The following is a 20,836-nucleotide window of genomic DNA, read 5'->3' as shown; positions in this document are numbered from 1 at the left end:
AAATCATAACATAAATACACACATATGGATATATGGGGGAGATGCAGGGTTGGGGGTTAAGTCCATGTAATGTTAGAAAATTTAATAAAATTTAAGGCGTGGGGGGAAAAAACTCTTTCCAAGCCCTTGTAACAAATCACAATGTGTTTTGATACTGTTCTGGTCATGGGAATAATATATGGTTGGAATGAAATAAGTAGTCCCTGCCTCCAATGTTTAATTTATCTCCTCATTGTGTGAAGGAAATGAACATTTCTGGAATTGGCTAATAGCCCATCAGATATAAGCTGCTGCATGAAGGTGCAATGCAATTTCATGCTCAGCTTAATAGGTGCCTATGGGTGAAAGGGAAGCCTTTAGAGTAAGAAGAACAGAAGCTGTTTTGATAGTGAGCTTTGGATGAAGTGGATTGTAATTGCTGTCACATGACTTTTTTTTTTTTTACCAAGTAAAGAATGACAGAAAAAGTCTTTGAACTGGGTACTCTAATGTGGCATGTGGCAAAGAGCCTGATCTCAAATTAATCTGATACCCCACTCTGCATTCCTTCCTTCCCTTTTCCTGCTGCCCTTCAGTTTCTCCATTACACCCTGCACTTCATGATTTCACTTTCAATTCTTCCTACAATTCCAGAGTTGTGTTCTATCCAGCAACAAATCACCACCTCAGACTTTTAGATGTTTAGGAACATCTGCAGTTCCTAAATGCTTTAGCCAGGCTGGCCAATGGTGCAAAATGCCGGGACCTGTAGTTCAGCAATGTCTGGAGGATGATGGACTCCACAATCTTGCTTGACGTTATTTTCTGCCTAGCAAAAGTAACAACCAGCTAGAAGGGGAGATGAAACATGACCTTGGTTTATTTATTAAAATTCTGCCCCTGGCCATTTTTTGGGGAGAGGGGGGTGGATTTCAAGTGGCAAAAATGTTTTCCATTAGAGTCTTAGCTCTGGAAATGGAACAATATCATATAATGCCTTCTGAGCATTGAGTAATTCTGGTTTTGAGCAGAATTAACAGCAGCTGTAGCAACAACAAACCATTTTGAATCAGTTCTCCATAAACATGAGGGCTAGAAAATTGTTTTTAAAATGACATAATTATACTTCCAACAAGAATGCAATATATTAAAGTTTATGGAATATACTGCATCAGAGGTGGGTTTCAGCAGGTTCTGACCAAGTTCTGAAGAACCGGTAGTGGACATTTTGAGTAGTTCAGAGAACCAGTAGTAAAAATTCTGACTGACCCCATCCCCATCTATTTTCTGCCTCCCGAGTCCCAGTTGATTGGGAGGAAATGGGTATTTTGCAGTAAACTTCCCCTGGAGTGGGATGGAAATGGAGATTTTACAGTATCTTTCCCCTGCCACGCCCACCAAGCCATGCCACACCCACCAAGCCACACTCACAGAACCATTAGTAAAAATTTTTGAAACCCACCACTGTTCTGCATACGTGCCATCAAAATGTATCCAAAAATGTGAAGAAATGGGGCAAAGGAGAAAATTCACCTTTTCAATTTTAGGTGTTTTTTAATCTACATAATAATTACCCTTACCACAAATATTCACAATGTAGCCCAATTTACTGGGTAGTATATTTGGAGGGGAAAAATATTAGTCTTTGAATTATAATTCCCACAATTCCTCATCACAGGTCATCTGGCCTCTGCCATATAATCTGTCACAACAAAGTCTATAAAAGCCCTCGGGCTACCTTAAAAGTGTAAGAAACACAGGCTCTTGTTATAGCAGGCTGACATTTCCAGAACAAAAGAAACAAGTATAAGGCAGAAATAGCGGGATCAAATGAGATCAGATGAGATGAGCAGGATCAAATGAGGCTCACTGGTTCACTCAGCTTAGAGTTGTTGACATTGTCTTTGCAGAGTCTCCGATTACAATCATATTACAAGTCCTATTCGGAGATGTAGGGAATTAAACATAAACTAGGCTACTGCCGGCACAGACCTTCCTCAACTGAAATTGTGAGCGTGAGCAGATATTCTGGCTTTCTGCAGTTAACTCTCCAAAGCATTGTTTTGAATGTTCTGCTTTTCAAACTATTTGTGCTTGTATCATGCTAAACAGACTGCATTGGTTCCTGGTGAGCTTCCATACTAGCATTCCTAAAGACGCCAAGCCCACATTGTTGCTTTTGGAAAGTGATATTTTGTCTGCTTTGTCTGCTAAACAAGGCTCTCAGCTCTTTTCCCTGCTTCTGGCTCAGCTGAAACTCATGAACTTCAACTTACTGTTTAACAACATATTAAAAATATTGTTCTCCTTTCTACTGGTTCCAGCGGTGTTGCTCCATGGGAAGTTAATCATGTGAAAATGGGCTGAAGGAACTGTTTGTGGGGGAAAAAATAGAAAGTTCTTTCTGATGCTACATTTCTTTTCCTATAGTACATAGATGCTGGCAGAACTGATTCCCCCCCACACTTGACTCTTTTCTCTTCTTGTGTTGTCACTTTTTGCGATATAAAGCAGGGGTGAAATCCAGCAGGTTCTGAAATTTTGAGCAGTTCAGAGAACCAGCAGTGGAAATTTTGAGTAGTTCGGAGAACCGGCAAATACCACATCTGGCTGGCTTCAGAGTGGGGTGGGAATGGAGATTTTGCAATATCCTTCCCCTAGGAGTGGGGAGGGAATGGGGATTTTGCAGTATCCTTCCTCTGGAGTGAGGTGGGAATGGAGACTTCGCAGTATCCTTCCCCTGCCACGCTCACTAAGCTATGCCCAGCAAGCCATACCACGCCCACGGAACCGGTAGTAAAAAAATTTGGATGTCACCACTGATATAAAGGGTTTCACAGTCTTGAATCTTTTCACATCAACTCTGAAGTTTGTAAAGGTTATTCCAACTTTATAGTAGAGAATTAAATTCAGAAAGAGTGATGTCTACAAAATCATATTAAGAGCTCGAAACATGAGTAAAAATTTGAATTAATAGCAAAAGTTGAAGCCCCTGACTTTATTACCTTCCTGGTTTGACAGTTGCTTAATAACATAACAAGTGGTGCCTTGCTGATTGCTTTTAAACCTGCTAATAATTAATGAGAAAAATCCTATGAACTAAAGCCAGATTTAAACATAATTATCATTCACTACTTCTTGATCTTTACAGAAAGATTTTTTTAAAAAAAGCTATGCTTAATTTAGTCCTTTCCAATGAACTTAGTGATGTTTTTATTATTTATATATATAGCAATTATTATTTTTTATTTCTTCTTCTATTACCTTGATCATACTGTAAATTATTGGTTTAAATCTGAATAAAACTACTCGAAATAATAGGGATGTAATCAGAATTTGTAGTTGGGCAGTAAGAACACTTTTTACACTTTCGGTGACAAATTTGCCATTTTTTTAATGGCTCATGACTGTTCCCTTAGTTTTAATCACTTACTGATTCAAACATCTTGCAATAAACTTCATTACAAAAACTGTGAATGTCAGCACTCAAAGCATGTTAAGAATGTTGATTACTCCTGGCTTCCGGTTGATGTCGTGGAGTTTCCAGTTGATGTTGCGGTGAAATCGGACATGAGGAGTGGTTCTCTGCACTCCCGTGCCGAATCCTCCCCGTTAGTGGGCTCAAAGAGGAGCCAAAGCCTTCCTATAGGGGAGGCAAAGCAAAGAGTGGTGCCCTGCGTCAGGCAGGTCAGGCAGGAGAGTTGCAACTCTCCTGCCTGACCTGGGGTTTTTCTTTCCCTCTCAGCGACGACAAGAAGAGGCAGCCTAAACATGGCTGCCATGAAGCTGGGGCAGCTGAGGAACACCTAAGACTGGTGCTGGAGCGGAGTTAGTAAACAGTGATTGGAGCTGGGTGAGAAGATTCCTTTTTTTTTTTGCATTTAGTCCCCAAACTTAAAGGAAAAAAGAAGAAAATCCAGAGAAGAAAGGAGACTCTTAGAATTACCTTTTTCAAAGTGGTGAATAACCATAGAGAGAAAAATCCTAGACCCAAATGAAAGGAACTGAGGGGAGAAAAACTAAAGATCTTTTAATCAAAGAAAATTGGATTTTAAACTGGGTAGCATTGTTATGAAAAGGCATTATAATATGCTGGAACTATGTACCTGAATTGGTTCAAGTATCTAATTTTGTCTCTATAAACTGAATTAAATTTGGCTTTTAATTTATCATGTTTGAAACAATGCTGAAACCTCTGTTGATGCTGCCATCTATTGGTGAATGGAATATACTATACCCCTACAAATCTAGGAAAATTTGGACAGAAGAAATAAGCAACATCTTTTTGAAAGAATGTGGTGAAACCAACTGTCCTATAATTAATTACTTTACTATTGTGATAAGGAAGACTTTTAAGTAAAATAAAGTGACCTTTGTTGTGTGGAAACTGTCTGGACTATTTAAATGGAATTGATTAATAACCCTGAGATGTAGAGAGCTATGATTATTGAACTCTTTGATGAGCAAAACCTAAAACTGGACTTATTAAACTAAAACAAGATGCCTTTTCAGGGGGAAATGAGTGAGATTTCAAGAGAAATGGTGTGGATGTTTCAAAGCATCAGGTATACCATGATAAAGAACCAAAGAGAGATAAAAGACTTAATCCAAGGCATAAGTGACAAAGTAGAAAATATGATACAACTGGTAATGAATGAAGATTAAAGAGTCCAGAAAACAGAGGAAGCGGCAGAAAGAAAGGAGGAAAAGATAGAATAGACAAATCACCAAATAAAACAAGAAGATGAGAAAAACTTTTTGAGAGATATAAAAATGGAATTGGAAATGGATAATCTGGAAAATGTTTTTGAAAGGGAGATAGGAGTATGGGTGGATACTCTGGAAATATGGCAGCTTAGGAGGATAGAGATAGGAGAAATATTTAGATGGAATAATGATGTTGACAGAGACAAAGATCCAAGAGAGGAGTATGGGAGGAAAGCCAAAAAACGAATAAGAATTGAAGTATTAAAATGGGCAAGGGATAATGGATAGAATAGAACTATTTGTTTTTCCTTTTTTTTTCTTTCTTCTTTTTTCTAATATAATGACGGCCTGATTAAAAACTAGAAATAGAGGTATAAATAAGAATATACACCTTTATATGAAGGATTATGTATTAACATAAATATGTGTTTTAACATCAGGATTAGTAAGAGTGACCTGACTAGAAGCCAGAATAGAGATAGAAATAAGAATTGGGGGAATATTAGTAGTTATAATTTCTATATAAACTGAAAATAAGTAATATTTAGATGGAAAGTTGAGAGGTTGAAAGATGGTATTACTATGTATGTTCAAGAAGATCATTGACATTAGAATGGAATATTGAAATATTGAATAAGTACTTTAAAATAATCAAGTACATTAATATTAGGATTATATAAGTTTGATTAATATAATAATTGAGTGTTATTTGTATTAATATAAACCATATCCAGAGGCCATATTGTTCATGTATTGATGTTGATATATGTTTAAAAATAAAAACCCAATAAACCTTGAAAAAAAAGAGAATGATTACTCAACAGGAGTTGATTACTCCTGTTACAATGAGGAATAGTAACATCTTTTGCCATAGAATTGTTACACCATAATCATAGTCTATTTTGTGCAGTTATAGCCTTTTAAGTCTTTGGATGAAGACAGCAATGTCACATAGCTCCATATATATGTGCATATGTTTCTTCCTAATTGTCCCTCTTCCTTAGAAAAGGGTCCAGATAAGAATCTGCTATTGTGTGACGACTTCTCCAATGAAGATCTCTTACCTTGTGGATGTACCAGGAATAGGACGTCCTGTATCAACAAGGACACACCAGCAATATCCTGTGGAGGGGTGACACTGCACTGGTTTATAAAGCCCACCATTAGCACACTCTGGAATGAATACATTATCTTTCTGGGGCTGTTTAGCTTCTTCTAATGCTGACTGTAGCTCTTGATCACATGATGCTGCTGGAAAGAAAAAATAATATAATTATGGATATTGCCTGTGCACAGATTGACTTATTGATAAATTAGCCATAAACCAATGGAAAACAGAGTTTTGCAGTATACTATTATACTTTCCTTTTAACTCTGTCAATGTACCAAAAACGAATTGAGATTATTGGAAGGGCATGCGCAAAAATAGAAGATGGAGTTTGATACTTTTATTCAGGTCAAAAATCATTGGGCAACAGAATTTTTGGCAGGGGAAATTTCCCACTCAGTGTTTAGTTTAGTTTAGTTTAGTTTAGTTGATTTGTATACCGCCCTACTCCCGAAGGACTCAGGGTGGTGAACAGCCAAACAATAAAATACATAGATACAAAAAATTTAAAAACCAGATAAAATCGAATTAAACCATTTTGGCCCAGACAAATTAAAACACCTCAATAATTTAAAAACAGATTAAAATTTACATAGTAAAAAGAGGGAAAAGATTAGGTCAAGCCCGCCTGGTGGAATAAAAAGGTCTTCACAGCGCGGTGGAAGGTGTGCAGATCCGGGATCCTCCGTATCTCCGAGGGGAGCTCATTCCAGACAGTAGGTGCCCCCACAGAGAAGGCTCTCCCCCTAGGGGCCACCAGTCGACATTGTTTGGCTGACGGCACCCGGAGGAGTCCCTCTCTATGAGAGCGTACTGGCCGGTGGGAGGCTATTGGTGGTAGTAGGCAGTCCCGTAGGTAACAAGGTCCTAAACCATGGAGCGCTCTAAAGGTGGTAACCAAAACCTTGAAGCGCACCCGGAAGACCACCGGGAGCCAGTGCAGCTCGTGCAGGAGAGTGTCTTGTGTATGGTGCATCTTTTCTTTCCTCCAATGCAAATTTTAAAAAGAAAATTGAGGGAAAGATCTTTATTAAGACCAAGTAACAAAACCAAGATTTCTCTTCCTATCAGTTGTCTTCACTGGTTCTTACTGGAGCGAGGGGAGACTGGAAAGGTCACCCAACTGGCTTCATTCCTAAAATGAGACTAGAAGTAGAAATTATGTTGTAGAAGGTACAACATAGTTTGTTGTACCTTAGTTAATACACTAAATGATCTCTCAATGATATCAGTAAAAGTTGTAAAAACATTTGTAAAAAGTTGTAAAACGAATCCCACACCTAAAAATTAAATAAATGCTAATGGTTTTAGAAGGAATTCTGTTGAGAAATCCCATAGGAAGTTGATTTATCAGGGGTAGCTACTACCAGCTTTGCTGTTACAGCAGGAGCTATAGTTGTCCTTTGACTTACAACTGGCCACTTAGCTACCATTCAAAGTTACAACTGACCTGAAAAAGGAGACTTATGACCCAGATTTGAAGCTCCAATAGTCAGGTCTCCTCTGCAGTCATGAGATTGAATTCTGAGTGCTCAGCAACACAACTTCCTTTATGGTTTTTTGTTTTTTTATGTACTTCTGGTTTTCAGCAAAACTTCACTTAACAACTGTGGATTTGCATAACAACTGCGGAGACTCACTTAATGACTGTCACACGGGAGCCATGAGCAAATTCTCCAGGTCTTTCTGGAGTAATTTGGATAGCATAAAAGAGTTAGTCAGAGAGGGACTTACTTAAATCATGAAGGAAGGAAGGAAGGAAGGAAGGAAGGCTAATAGTTAATAACTAATTATTCAAAATTTATTGCCTTCAGTGATTAGGAGCTTTTTTGAGGCCAGCTGGATATGTGCCTTCCTACCCAGATAAATAAGTCTGTCTTTCGTACAGACTTAATAATTTATCCATAAAATCTTATAATTATAAAATCTTACAATGTTATAATCTCTAGGACCGTGATGGCGAACCTATGGCATGCGTGCCACCTGTGGCACATGGAGCCATATTAGTGGGCATGCCAGCTCAGCTCTGGGGTGCATGCACGCGCCGGCCAGCTGATTTTCAGGCCTTCTGGGCCCACCAGAAGTAGGGAAACAGGCTGTTTCCTGCCTCTGGAGGGCCTGGGGGGATGGGGAAGGCCCGTTTTTCTTTCTTACCTGGCTCCAGATCCTCTCTGTGTATCTGGGAACGGTGAAAACAGCCTTTCCCACTCCCTTGGAGGCCATACGGAGGCTGAAAGGGCCCATTTCCCCACTCCCGGTGGGACAGGAAGTGACATTTTTTCCTGTCCCCAGCCTCCAGAGACTCCTAGAGAGGCTCCTACAGACTCCTAGAGAGGTTCTGGAGGATGGGGACAGCAAAAAATGTCACTTCCTGTCCCACCGGGAGTTGGAAAATGGGCCCTTTAAGCCTCCGTAGGGCCTCCAAGGAAGTGGGAAAGGCTGTTTTCGCTATTCCCAGATACACAGAGAGGATTTGGAACCAGGTAAGAAAGAAAAACGGGCCTACCAGGCCATCATGTGCCAGGAGCGGGGGGGGAGGGGGAGGGGGTTGCACACACATGAGCGTGGGCACGTGCGCGCGCGACCCACCTCCGCCCCCCCCTCTCCTGGCACGCGATGGCAAAAAGGTTAGCCATCACTGCTCTAGGATTATAATGCTGTTTATAAATTGAGCCTTTGGAAATGATTTATGACCTAAAACATTTTAGAACATGAATTCTCCAAACCTAAGTTTACTTCTGGTTGTCCTGGAATGCAATTACAATTTTATATCTTCTTATAATGTCTCTGCATTTCTATGTTTATTCTAGGTTTGAAGACATATTCCTGTGTAAAATTCTTCCACTCTTTTGACATTAAGAAACTTGCTTTCTAAACCACAAACATATTTTTTTTCTTTGACCACATCCACATGGCATGTTCACACTAATCTGAGAATATCAAAAGCTGTTTTTCCCTATCCTGTGTGTGTGTATGTGGTTGGCACATCTATGTTGCTTTTGTTTCAACAGACTGCAGTACCAATTTTTTAGAAACTGAATCCCTTCTGAAAATTGTGGGCTTCTTAGGCAAATTCTATCTCTGAAAATTTGTCAGATGTTTTATTTTTACTTTAGTGTGCTAACAAACTGAATAGTGTACATTCCAACTTCCTTAAATCGAGTTAAAAACAATACAGTACTGTATAAAAAGACAAATATACAATCTACAGTCATCCATATAAACAAAAAAAAATTAAAATACCAGAGGAGATCCCAGTGTTCCATCATCAAGGTGTGATGGAATAACCATGTTTTAATGGTTTTCCTAAAAATGAGGAGGGAAGGGGCCATCTAAATATCTGGAAGAATTTTGTTTTGACAAACATGGATGGCACTGAAATGGCTTCCCTCTGTGATCCCTGGAGATGTCATTCCGTAAGTGAAAAGACCTGAAGAAACTCCACTGTGGTTGGATGGAAATCATGTTAGATAGGAAGATTTTGTTTGCTGGGGAAATAATATTTGGAATAAGCAGTCCGAAAAATGCTAAGTCCTAAGCAATGAACAGATTTAACATCTAAAAGTTTCCAAACACCCAGAGACATCTCAACAGCATCACTTTTTCAGTCTGGGGTTGAGATGTATGGTGGAGTAGCATATGTTTATTGATGAATATGTGTTCATGGATCAACTTGTCCAGCGGGCTTCATGTATATGTTCAATAGGAATAGAGAAAAAGGAAGGAATCCAGTGGAGAAGGCATATTACAGGTTCTATCCCTTATTATATTTGGCAGGCTCTAAACATGGGCCATTTTTTGCTGTGGTGTTCACACTGTGGAATCTTCTCTCCCCTGAGGTGAAATCTTCTCCTCTCCTGAAGTGAAGTTGGCTTTGTTGAGCTTCTGGAAGTCCCTCAAGACCTGGTTATGTCAGCAGGCCTAAGGACCTCAGGAGATAAGTGAAGTAGTAAGGTGCTCTGCTATTTTTAACATCACTTTCCTCCGTTATTCTTTGTTCTAGCTTGGTTTTTATACCTTTTACATTATTGTTTTTAGCTGTTGTATGCTGCCCAGAGTCACTTGTTTATGAGTTGGGTGACAATATAAATTGATTTAAACAATAAATAAATGCACTCTATTTTCTGTCTGAAAATCACAGCCCCTGATATTTTAGAAAGGCGGAAAGTCCTGGAAATTTGATAGAACCAATGCATTAGAACTATTTTCACAATGTACATAAAAGGAATTGCGTGGCATCTAGAGGCAGTTTGTCTTGCAATAAAGCTTTATTTGGATAAATACAAAATACCAAAAAGAGTGAGTGAAACGCATTTGTTCAAACACAATACATATGCCTTAATGATGTAGAAATGAATATTTTCTGCTGTAATGGTTCTTACTATATTATAAGATTAATAGCTTGATTTGTCTTGCTAGGAAAGCATTTCCTGTCCCTTGTGATGTACAATGAATTCTTTCACCTTGGAAATTCTGCTGGATGATCCATGGAGTTAAGAGAGAACATGTTTTTGGAAGGTGGAGGAGATGTTTAATCAGAGTTTAGCATTCTAGACAAGCTTGATCTACTCTGCACATTTTTCATTTTGTGTTTAAACATCAGAAAGCAGGTTCTTGTTTTAAGGGTGGGGAAGGAGGACTTCTTTCAACAGAGCAATGACTTTGGAAGAAGGTTGGTTAACCTACTTCCATGCCTTACAATTCAATAAGATTCTGGTCTTCAGGCACTGGATAAGAGTCTTGAATACCTTGAAAACTGGGTGCTTTTGTAGTATAATAAATGCAAGTATCATGACATAATTTTGACTCCAAGACTGGGGAAACCCAACCCAGATTCCAGGAAAAAAGGGGGAAAAAATGTAGACCTTACAAAATGGCACATCACCATCACAACCTCACTCCTCAAATCACATCAGACTAAATTACTTTACAAATAAGTTATATTCTATTTGGCTATTTCAACTGCATCAAACTAGGTATAACTACATATGGCTTTTTTGTCCCTTTTGGAAGACTCATCTCCTGATCTCTAAAGACAGCATCACTTTCTGGAATGTGGTGACAATGAACTTTCTCAGCATGAAAGTGAAGGAATAATTTTTTAAAAATGTTGTCTTTTGCCATCTTTGTGTTAAGAGAGTCAGACTAATGCCCAAAGCTCAACAAATTAAAATCCAACTTTCTGAATTGTTTTTTAATTCTACTTACCAATAGCTGCTACCATGCACAAAGCAAACCATCTACTGAGCCGTCAAAATTTCTGCAGGGAACATGTTTTTAGCATGAAGCTAGGGAAACCTGAAGGGATGCGGTGGCTCAGTGGCTAAGACGCTGAGCTTGTTGATCGAAAGGTTGGCAGTTCAGCGGTTCGAATCCCTAGTGCCGCGTAACGGGGTGAGCTCCCGTTATTTGTCCCAGCTTCTGCCAACCTAGCAGTTCGAAAGCATGTAAAAAATGCAAGTAGAAAAATAGGAACCACCTTTGCTGGGAAGGTAACAGTGTTCCGTGCACTTTTGGCACTTAGTCATGCCGGCCACATGACCACAGAGACGTCTTCGGACAAAGCTGGCTCTTCGGCTTTGAAACAGAGATGAGCACCGCCCCCTAGAGTTGGGAACAACTAGCACATATGTGCGAGGGGAACCTTTACCTTTACCTAGGGAAACCTGGGTTGAAAACTGAGCTCCAGAATACAAAATAAATGACATGGTCTTTTCTTTTAAGTGCCTCTGAATCATTATTCTCTCATTTGCTCCATTAAAATGATGTAGAGCGATTACACAGAAGCTACAGTTTGGGCCATTTCTTAAGGGTAAACCAACGACCCTACTAAAGTCTTTATTTTGAAAGAGTAAGTCACAGTAATTTTTGCTAAAGTGTTCTGCACCAGGATTAATTTCTCCAGATCATTCAGAGCTATCTTTCCTGACAAAGCTTGGAAATTAATTTTTTTTAAACCTGATACTTAAGACTGAAATGGGTGGCTGGTTCTGGCATCTTTCTCAGCCCAGAAGTAAGGGTGAGCCAGGAAAGCAAAAAAGCCAATAAGAATGCCAGTAGATTATATATCCTTAGTGCTTCAGCAATTTTTAATATACTCCTATGAAGTTTGCTTTTTGTGTGTTTATAACCGGCTCCAATGGCTCAGCTTTTCTTTTGGCTCCTGCTGAAAAGGCAGATCCATGGCTTGGCTGTGTTTTAGCCTGTGAGCAAAATAAGGCCAATCTAAAGGAAAAACATTCAACTATCCCATTATTAACTATAAAGAAAGAGGAACTTTGTGTCCTGTATTCTGGGTAATGTTTCACATGGTCTATGTATATAAAACCCTATATCAGGGTGAAATAAGGTGGTGTTTTCTAGTACAAGAAACTTGACCTAAATTCTTTGAGCAATTGATTATTTCCAACAAAGCGTATTGCTATAATTAATAAATAAATATACTATGTTATAAATTAGAGCAGCACCAACTATCCAGAAGGGATGTTTCACAAAATAAGTTTTCACAAATGCATCATGTTAAAGCAGCTACGTCCTCTAGAGCAGGGGTGTCAAACTCACATTGTCATGGCGGCATCATGTGAGGTATCAGGACTTTTTCCCCCTTCGCTAAACCAGGCATGAGCATGGCCAGTGTGTGATGCATCCAGCCCATGGGCCGGGAGTTTGACAGCCCTGCTCTAGAGGATTTGGCACAGCCACTTCAGTGGATGTTCTGAGTGGATGTCTCCATGTATGTGCAGGAGACATCTTTGCTTTGTTGCCAATCCCAGGAGAAGTTGATGATGGGGAAACAATTGAGGAAAGCAGGTGCATAAGCTTGCCAAAGAAGGGGGCTGCTGGGGTATCCATTGGAGGTAGTCAAAAAGGTCAGGCTGGAAGGTCATACAATTGAAACCTTGTCTTTTTTTCTACCTGCATTAACATATGTTAAAAGGGATGATGCTTTGATTGCATGGTCATACCTTGACTTTTTTTGACCCCATCCACAAATGGCTCAAGCTGGCTGCTATGCTTAGAGAAGTGGTTCTTCGGGCTTGCTAACTTGTTAACTGATGAATGTCTTGCCCAATTCCATTACATATTTTGGACATCTTTTAAGCATTAGGACAGCTGCTGTGTCCTGTTTAAATGTTACAATATTCACTTATCATTTCTATCAGTGTCCATTTTGAACTTGAATGAATTTGAACTTCTACTTTATGCAAAGTCCATTCCAGAGTTTGGGTAGATTGTCAAATTCATTTTCTAGTGCACTCTAGTCAAATACAAAGGTGTTTCTTTCCTAAACATCCGATCTGCAAGATACTTTCGCTCTCCTCAGCTGTCCTCCATAATTCTAAATCAACTGTAAAAGCAGCAGAGAGCCACTTATCAGTAGGTTATGGAAATTCTGCTATGACAGCTTCATTAAACAAAAAGACAGTTTGTTTTCAGAACAGGAGCACTTTTAGTTTATCTTTTCTGCTCAGGTACAGAGAAGACTGATTCAGATATTCAGTACCAAAACATACAGCAGGCATACTTCTTCTTTTTTTTTTTTAATTTGATTTATATGCCGCCCTTCTCCGAAGACTCAGGGCGGCTTACAATGTGCTCAGCAATAGATGAGAACCAGATGCCATATAGACATCTCTGGAAATGGAAGAAAATTCCTTTAAAAGGCCAATTCAAAATAACCAATATGTTTTTTAAAAAAGCAATACACGCATCCATTTAAACAAAACTTGAATTCTTCATTTCCATTTATCACCATCATAACTGTGAACTGTGGTGCTGAAATGCAAACTATTAAACATACTGTGCATTCACATGTATTCGCTGGTTCCCTATAAGATCTGCACGAAGCAACAACACATGCGATCACCTGGATAGCTGAATTGGACATCCAGTTATGAGGCCACTGCCATACTCCCTTAGAAGTTTTGTATAAAGTTATGTGGGTTGTGTTTATATATTTACTTCTCTTCTGTCATGTTCTCATCATATGCTAAATAATAAATAACTGTGAACAGCTCCTCTATGAGGCAGTCACTAAACAAGGGCTATCTGAAAGAAAAAGAAAAAAACCAGTGCATGGGACAGTCTCAAGTTAGCACCTGGTTGTAATCCTAGTTTATCCTGGGCATATCTTTAGATAAAAATAAGTACAGGATTCAAAAGGGGGTTTATTTAGATTTACTTAACTAAATATGCTTTATTGAAACTCATGGATCTGTTTTTAGCAGGAGGAAGTAGAGAAACAATATCTTTTGCTTCACTGATCTTGATGATACATAAATGATACTGTACTTGACTGCAAAGAGAGATTCAGCTAATTTCTAGACATGTAAACTGGGGCCCTTCAGTCTTGTCTCCGTTTCCTTCACCTCACACAGAAGTGAGAATAGAAAAGGACCTGTGCATCTCCCCTTCTAGATTTCTAACTACTTAACAGTTTGCTTGTACTGAGGCAGTCCTTTTCACAAAGGGCATGCTGTCTATATATTGAGGTTTGGTCATCTTTTTTAATAATCAAAAAATCCAAGCTAGCATTTCCTTCTATGGCAACATTAGGATCCTGGCTTTCTTTAAAACATGAGATATCTATCTCACCAACTAAAATTAGGCAGAATAAAAGAAAGAAGCTTGGTAAAACTGTATATGTGTTCAGCCCAAATATCTGACATGATTCTTTTATCGGACTTGGAAGGAATACAGACACTTTTAATCTTTCACTGGCCACAAAAATGTCTCATATCAATGAAAACACTCCAGATAAATAAACAGTAAGTGATCTGTTTTGCAAGGAGGCCATGGCTTAAATCATGAAAATGGCTGGGTTTTCACCCCAAACCTTTTTCCTGAGAGGCATATTACTGCAATATTGTTTAGCCTGTTTGCTATAAATACTTATTTGTTTTGGGCCTCACAATGTCTTTCCTCTATGTTCTCACACTTAATCTGAACTCTTTTGTAGTAAGGAAATAAAATCCAAAATGCCTAGTCCTTTGGCTGGATAATTCAAATAGAAACTAATTCTAAATGGTTATTTTTTTTTCAAGAAAAGCAGTGTCAAAGCAATAATGAAACTGGTCCTCAGTCTCCTAATAAGGCAAACTTTTTTTTATTACAGTTGACATAAATTTAGCCTAAAATTGATCCTTGATATGTATTTCCCCATATCCTGTCCTAACTACTGAAAAACTAAAAACATACAGCTTTAAGAGTTCAAAATTCCGTTTTGATACAGAGAATTAAGACAAAAATTATTTTAACAGATTTAATAGAATCAACTCAATTAAAGAGATGCTTTCCTTGCTGGCAAAATATTCTGTTGGATCTGCTTTCAGGGCTACAAAGTAACTTCTTAAAAACTTTAGCCACACTTTAAAATGTACATCTGAAGTGCTTTATGAGTTTTAACTTCATACATCATACAAGGGAGAATCAGATTCCCTATTTAGTTGAACTAAACTGAGGTAAGTCCTCTAAAGAACTTATGAGTGTTGCTTTGCTTATGAGACACGAACAATTCTGTCAATGTAGCGAAGCTGAAATCATGCTGAAAGTATAAAACAGATCTGAACACCATTTTATTTTTTAATAGGCAGAAATATTGCAGGACAGCTACAATATTAAAATTACTTAAAACTAAGTAGATAACTACATGTCACATGATTTGCATCACATAGCTCTTCTCCGATTCATTGGATTCCGATCCCTACAACTAATGGAACTGAAACCCAAGAATATTTACAAGGATCAAAATCCACCATATTTGGAGGGCATCCGATCAAAAATCCTGTCTGAGGAGAAACCTTTTCCCACTGTTTATCAAAGAATCCCTTGTCTCTCCTTCAGATTCATTGTGAAGGAAAACTGGCTAAACCTCTTTGAGAAATGTTTGCTTTTTTAAAGTAAGATTTGAAGCAAACAAACAGGATCATTTCAAAAGTGTTGTGGTACAATTAAAAATAATGTGTCATGTGCAATTGCAAGGCAAGTCCTTCCTTTCAGTGTTAATATCATGAGAAAGTAAAATGGCTACTGCAGCATTATCATTGGCAACTCTAGGGTAATCAGGCCAACGATGGTTCCCACCAGTGGTGGGTTGCCCCCGGTTTGCACCAGTTCCATAGAACTGATAGTAAAACCGGTGAGAGGCTCCGCCCACCGACCCAGATGTCATCAAAATGCTTCTGCGCATGCGAAGCAAGCATGCGGCCCTGTTGCAAACCAGTAGTAAAGGTAAGTAGAACCCACCCCTGGTTCCCACCCTCAGCCCGTATATCCATGCTATCTATCATATAATTGTTTTGCAAAAGATTCCAGGAAGCAGTTCTTAGTAGAAAGCTAAATACCAGTATAAAAAAAAGCCGAATTAATAGAATTCAGAAACTTTGCACAGTCCCCTTTAAAATTCCATGGTGGCTGTTTTATTAACTATTTATTTTAAAGCTATAAACAAAATGATGTAGGATTACTTTTATGGGTATCATCCATCCCTGTTAACTTTCAAACAAACAAGGGTAACTTATTCAACAAATGAATATTGGAATTGCTTGCTTCAGCTTTGCTTCTTCCCTACCACATAGCATGCACAGAAGTTTGTGCGTTTTATAATTTGTCTACGCAACTAACTTAGTCAGCATTCACTTGTCAAAGCATTATTTAGTTCAGACTTTCCTCCATGAGGCGATAGCTAGTTATTTACTTATTTAATTAATTAATTTTGCAAGCTAAAGAGAAAGCATCATGTCCAGCTTTACCAATCAACTATTTCAATTTTATTTAAGGAAAGAAAGCTGGATGAAGGTGAAGAACAGTCTTCCAAATGAAAGTACATCAACACAAGCTAGATATTGTATCCTCAACACCCATAACGTTGAATAAGATTATATGTTTCTATCATTTGAAAAGAATTGACTGGATTCAGATTTGTAAACGTGGATTTCCACTATCAAAATGAATCATTCTTTTCCAGCAGTAGCCCCTCTCTCTCTCCTCCAAAATTGGCTAGCTCAAGCTTCCATCCTTTCAGAGAAGATTTCTGAGTTGAAATGGTAGGAGACTATTTCCTTAATGATAAGTGGACACCATTAGATATCACTCTGTATTTCAGTTGAAATATAAGCCTTTCCTGGCGTCTGACAGATTTCTGATGCTTTTCTGATTTTCAGACCGTGGGTCTAATAAATTGTGAAAACCAACATATCTTACATATGAAAATCAAAAGGCCCTGCTATTTTAGGCTGAAGCTGCAGAAAAATCATATAATGTAATTAAAAATAGTTTAGAGAAGATTACTATCTTTTGACATTAAATTAATGTATGCTATTACAAAAAGAGGCCTTGCGAAAAAGGAGGCAGACATGTCAACTGTGGAGATTCCATAAAATCCTGGAACATCCTGAACAGAAATTGTATCATTTGGATGTTAAACAGAACAGTTTAAAAAAGATTTAGGGTGGGAAGGTCTTTATTCCTGATGGGAGGCACAATCTAGGGATGCCAGAAGGGAGACTTTGCAAGAATTTTGAGTTAATAGGTAAAGTTAAAAGAAAAGGCTCGTAAAATGAGACTTTTGAAGATAGTAGAAATATTGAATGTGTATATTTTTGTGAACCAAAATGTAAGCAACACTAGGGAGGTCTGGAAAGGCTTATCTATTTGCATAGGACAAGCAAGTAGAAGAGACATAAAGCAAACATATTTATGTTATATACCATTTCAGTATCGAATAAAGAATAAAGCAAATACTCAACAAGAGTTGCTTACATGTCCAAGATTCTAGCAGTTACTCTTTTTTTTTATAGTCATACAAAAACTGAGTGAAAAAAAAATTGCAGGACAGCAGCTAGGCCTAATATATTACTATCTTATGCTGAGATTTCCTCTCACCTTTTTTCCAATGCTTTTCTCTATTTCAAGGACAGGAATCATGATAGTTTTGATTTCTTTTCTCCTCAGTGTTACATAACCGCCTTTTTAAACTCTTGTTATAGGAAAAACACTAACGTAAATATACTAATATCAACAGTTATGCCAGCTGGAAACAAGCTCCAAGCTTTGCCAAATCAAGGCCGTACAAGGAATTAGTACTTTCTTGCTTTTCCCAAGAAATTGGTCTCTTCATATCATGACAGTCAAATATATTTTGAATTCATAGTTTCCAAACCAGCCAGATGGTTTTGACTTAATGTCAGAGAAAACAATTACATTTCCTGGTACTAAAAATACAATTTAATGATGGTTTCCTATCCTTTTATGGTATCCAGAATCTACCATCTTAGCCAGCTGCCTCATTTTCTGTAATGATAGAGCATGTCTTGGTACTTGTGAACAGCTTATAGGGATGAGTTGTCAAGCTGATTTTTACGATATCTATGGAGAGGGATTGGTTATTATTTTGTTTGACTTGTGGCCTCCTGTATTTTTACATATGAGATTAAAATTGGTTCCAAGCATAACACTTATTTTGCTTTAGCCATAAATAGTCTCCAGAGTAATAAAGATGAAATAAATAATATTTACAATGAATTATATCTAGGCTCTTTTTATGGCTTGGCTTTATTTTTATCCTCTCAGAAATATAAAATGTTGTCTTCTCTCACAGATGGAGGAGCAACAAATTTCCAATTCACCAATTTATTTGTATCAACAAAGGTTTTTTTTTTCTTTTTTCCCCTCAGTCTTTTATGTTGTAACGGGAGAAAACAAGAAATATGGAAAAACTTTCATGATTAACCTCCACATACTAAATACTAGAAGAAGAGAAAGACTGTCCAATATTAAAAGAAGAGAAAGACTGTAGAAATTTGATGTAGTTTTATAATCAGACTAGTCAGATTGTTTGTATCTTTACATTTTTTGATTGAGCTGAGGAAGGGAAGCTGTATTGCAGTTGTTGAGTAGAAATGAAAAGAAAATGACTTACCCACCCCAAATTACATGGCTGACAATGTGAGGCAATGGTGGAGGCTATGGGTGGATGGAAACAACTTGGTGAAGGTGTTGTGTAGTTGCCAAATTGCTTGGAGCTTCAAATGATGTTAACCTCCATAATTTTTACTATTTAGAACCTTCACTTCCGATATTACCTGCTGCTGCCCCGGACTCTATTATGTCTTCATTGGTCTTTAGCCAAGATCAAAGGGGCTGTTTGTTTTCTGTGTTGCTCAGTGACTGTGTCTAAGCTTTTGTAACCAGCACAGTAGATGCTAAATTTTAACAAAACTAACAGTTTTCTAGAACAGTGTTTAAAAAACATTTTCTGGAATTCAACGAAACATGCAAATAATTCTTTTTTTTTTTATCAATATCCAATCTGGAATGCAATTTCTGGTTTTCTCTCATATTCATCCTCAAAATTCTTCCCTTCTAATCACCAAACGTCCTTCCTTTTTGTCGCCTACTTGGAAATAGGTAGCCAATGTGAAATATTTCCCCCATCCTTTTATTTAGCCATGGTAATAATAGCAAAGGGTAGGGAATCATAAGAGAAAGCAACATGACAGCAAATCCTGCTCACTACTAACACTGATGATTCTCCTAGCTTGGTAATGAAACGTCTGCAAGAAAAAAAACCAAGCTCAGTAAATGTGAACCCCTCAGCATATAATTTAGAAACATATAAAAATAATATCCTGATGGAGTTTAATTCTGAGCACATTTTTAATATACAAAGATAAAACCACCTTGGAAAAGCCTTTTTTGTATAACCTAACTGATATTAAGATCATTTATTTATTTGATTTACTGTATAGTCTGTTTATTCTGCCTTGTTGACCAAACAGAAATCAAGACAACTAGAAAATATGAATGTTTGCTGATGATGAGATGTTGCTAATTAAGATGCTTACCAGAATTTTTATTGGTCTTATTTTGTCTGCTCTTTACTTGCTCAGTCCATAATGTAGGGTAGCGAGAAGCTATATCTAGAACAATAAAGAACAAAATCAAACTGTTAGAATGGAAAACATAATTGCTACCACAATAATATTAATTCAAGGAAATGAAAAATGTAAAAATATGACAGAACACTCTTATTTATGAAAGTATTTAGAAAATGTAGCATGACAATATTTCAGCATAAATCCAGTACATGTAACAAATATTCGTGTTAAATCGCTTTATTTTACACTAATAGCAAATTATGATCCTGAAAGCCAACATTCCTGGCATAAACCCAGAAACAACCTTGATTGTCTGAATAATCAGGGTGAATCACAAACAATGCTAGTAAAGCTGCCACTTTTTGAAAGATAACAATTTAAAAAGGAATTACATTTATTTCACCCAAAACGAAGTTAAACACAAGATTATTAGGAGTGTAGATTTAGATGCAAGAACGACAGCTTAAACATACTTTTATGCACAGCATCTATCTGTCTGTACATCTATCTGTCAGTCTATCATTTATCTATAATTTTGTGAATGATTTAGAGGGTTTGGCTTTCTCCTTGCAAATGGGGCTGTTGGGTATCTCCTACATCTTAGTCTAATGACTTACTATAATTAAAAATCCTCTATAAATCCTTTTAGTGATCCAGCTTCAAAAGCAATAAAAGATCCTTGTATTATTTTAAAGTCTAATCAAGTTATGATTGGGTTGTCAGTTTAAAGTCAGTGTTCCAAGTAATGCAGCCATTGAAAACAGAACTCTGAGGCAGGTAGATTCCTTAAAGAACAATTTATTGGATACATCATGTTGGCACAACTGGTGAAAACTGACTCAGAAAGTTCCCTCAGTTTTCACCTAATTAAAAAGTGAAAGTTCCCTCCCTGCCCCTAGTCATCAGTCACATTATCCAATAGAGGTGCTGGCAGGTTGCTTGGTTACTCCACTCCTCCTTTTCTCAGCCACCTGTTAGAATAACCTTGGTTCCCACAAGAAAACTTTTTATTTTGACAGCCAAGCCGAGCTATCTAATTTTCCCCCTCCCTTTCTCCTTTGCCTTGTTGCAACCATGAAACCTCAAAGATGGCCTCAACCAGGTTCGCTTCAGGGTTGACATGGGCATTATCATGGTTATAGTCGAACACAACTGGAGGAAAATT

At 37.7% G+C, this 20,836-nt stretch overlaps 1 protein-coding gene across 8 annotated transcripts in view; it reads right to left on the bottom strand.

The window, feature by feature from the left end:
* SMOC2 (SPARC related modular calcium binding 2) overlaps window positions 1-20,836 on the bottom strand; it is a 129,879-nt gene that overhangs the window by 40,417 nt on the left and 68,626 nt on the right. For 4 of the 8 annotated variants that reach the window (XM_034428420.3, XM_034428417.3, XM_034428419.3 and 1 more), the window contains exons 7-8: window positions 19,639-19,713; window positions 5,751-5,937 (exon numbers count right to left, since the gene is read on the bottom strand). In XM_034428420.3, the coding sequence (XP_034284311.2) occupies window positions 5,751-5,937; window positions 19,639-19,713 (262 nt within the window). The remainder of the gene's footprint in view (window positions 1-5,750; window positions 5,938-19,638; window positions 19,714-20,836) is intronic. The other 4 variants (XM_034428418.3, XM_087882921.1, XM_087882922.1 and 1 more) reach the window with 1 other exon arrangement.

Source organism: Pantherophis guttatus, chromosome 1, assembly GCF_059756535.1.
Source record: "Pantherophis guttatus breed Tessera chromosome 1, ASM5975653v1, whole genome shotgun sequence".
Classification (NCBI taxonomy): Eukaryota; Metazoa; Chordata; class Lepidosauria; order Squamata; family Colubridae; genus Pantherophis; species Pantherophis guttatus.
Note: the sequence above shows the minus strand (reverse complement) of the source record. Positions and strands in the feature narration are given on the sequence as shown.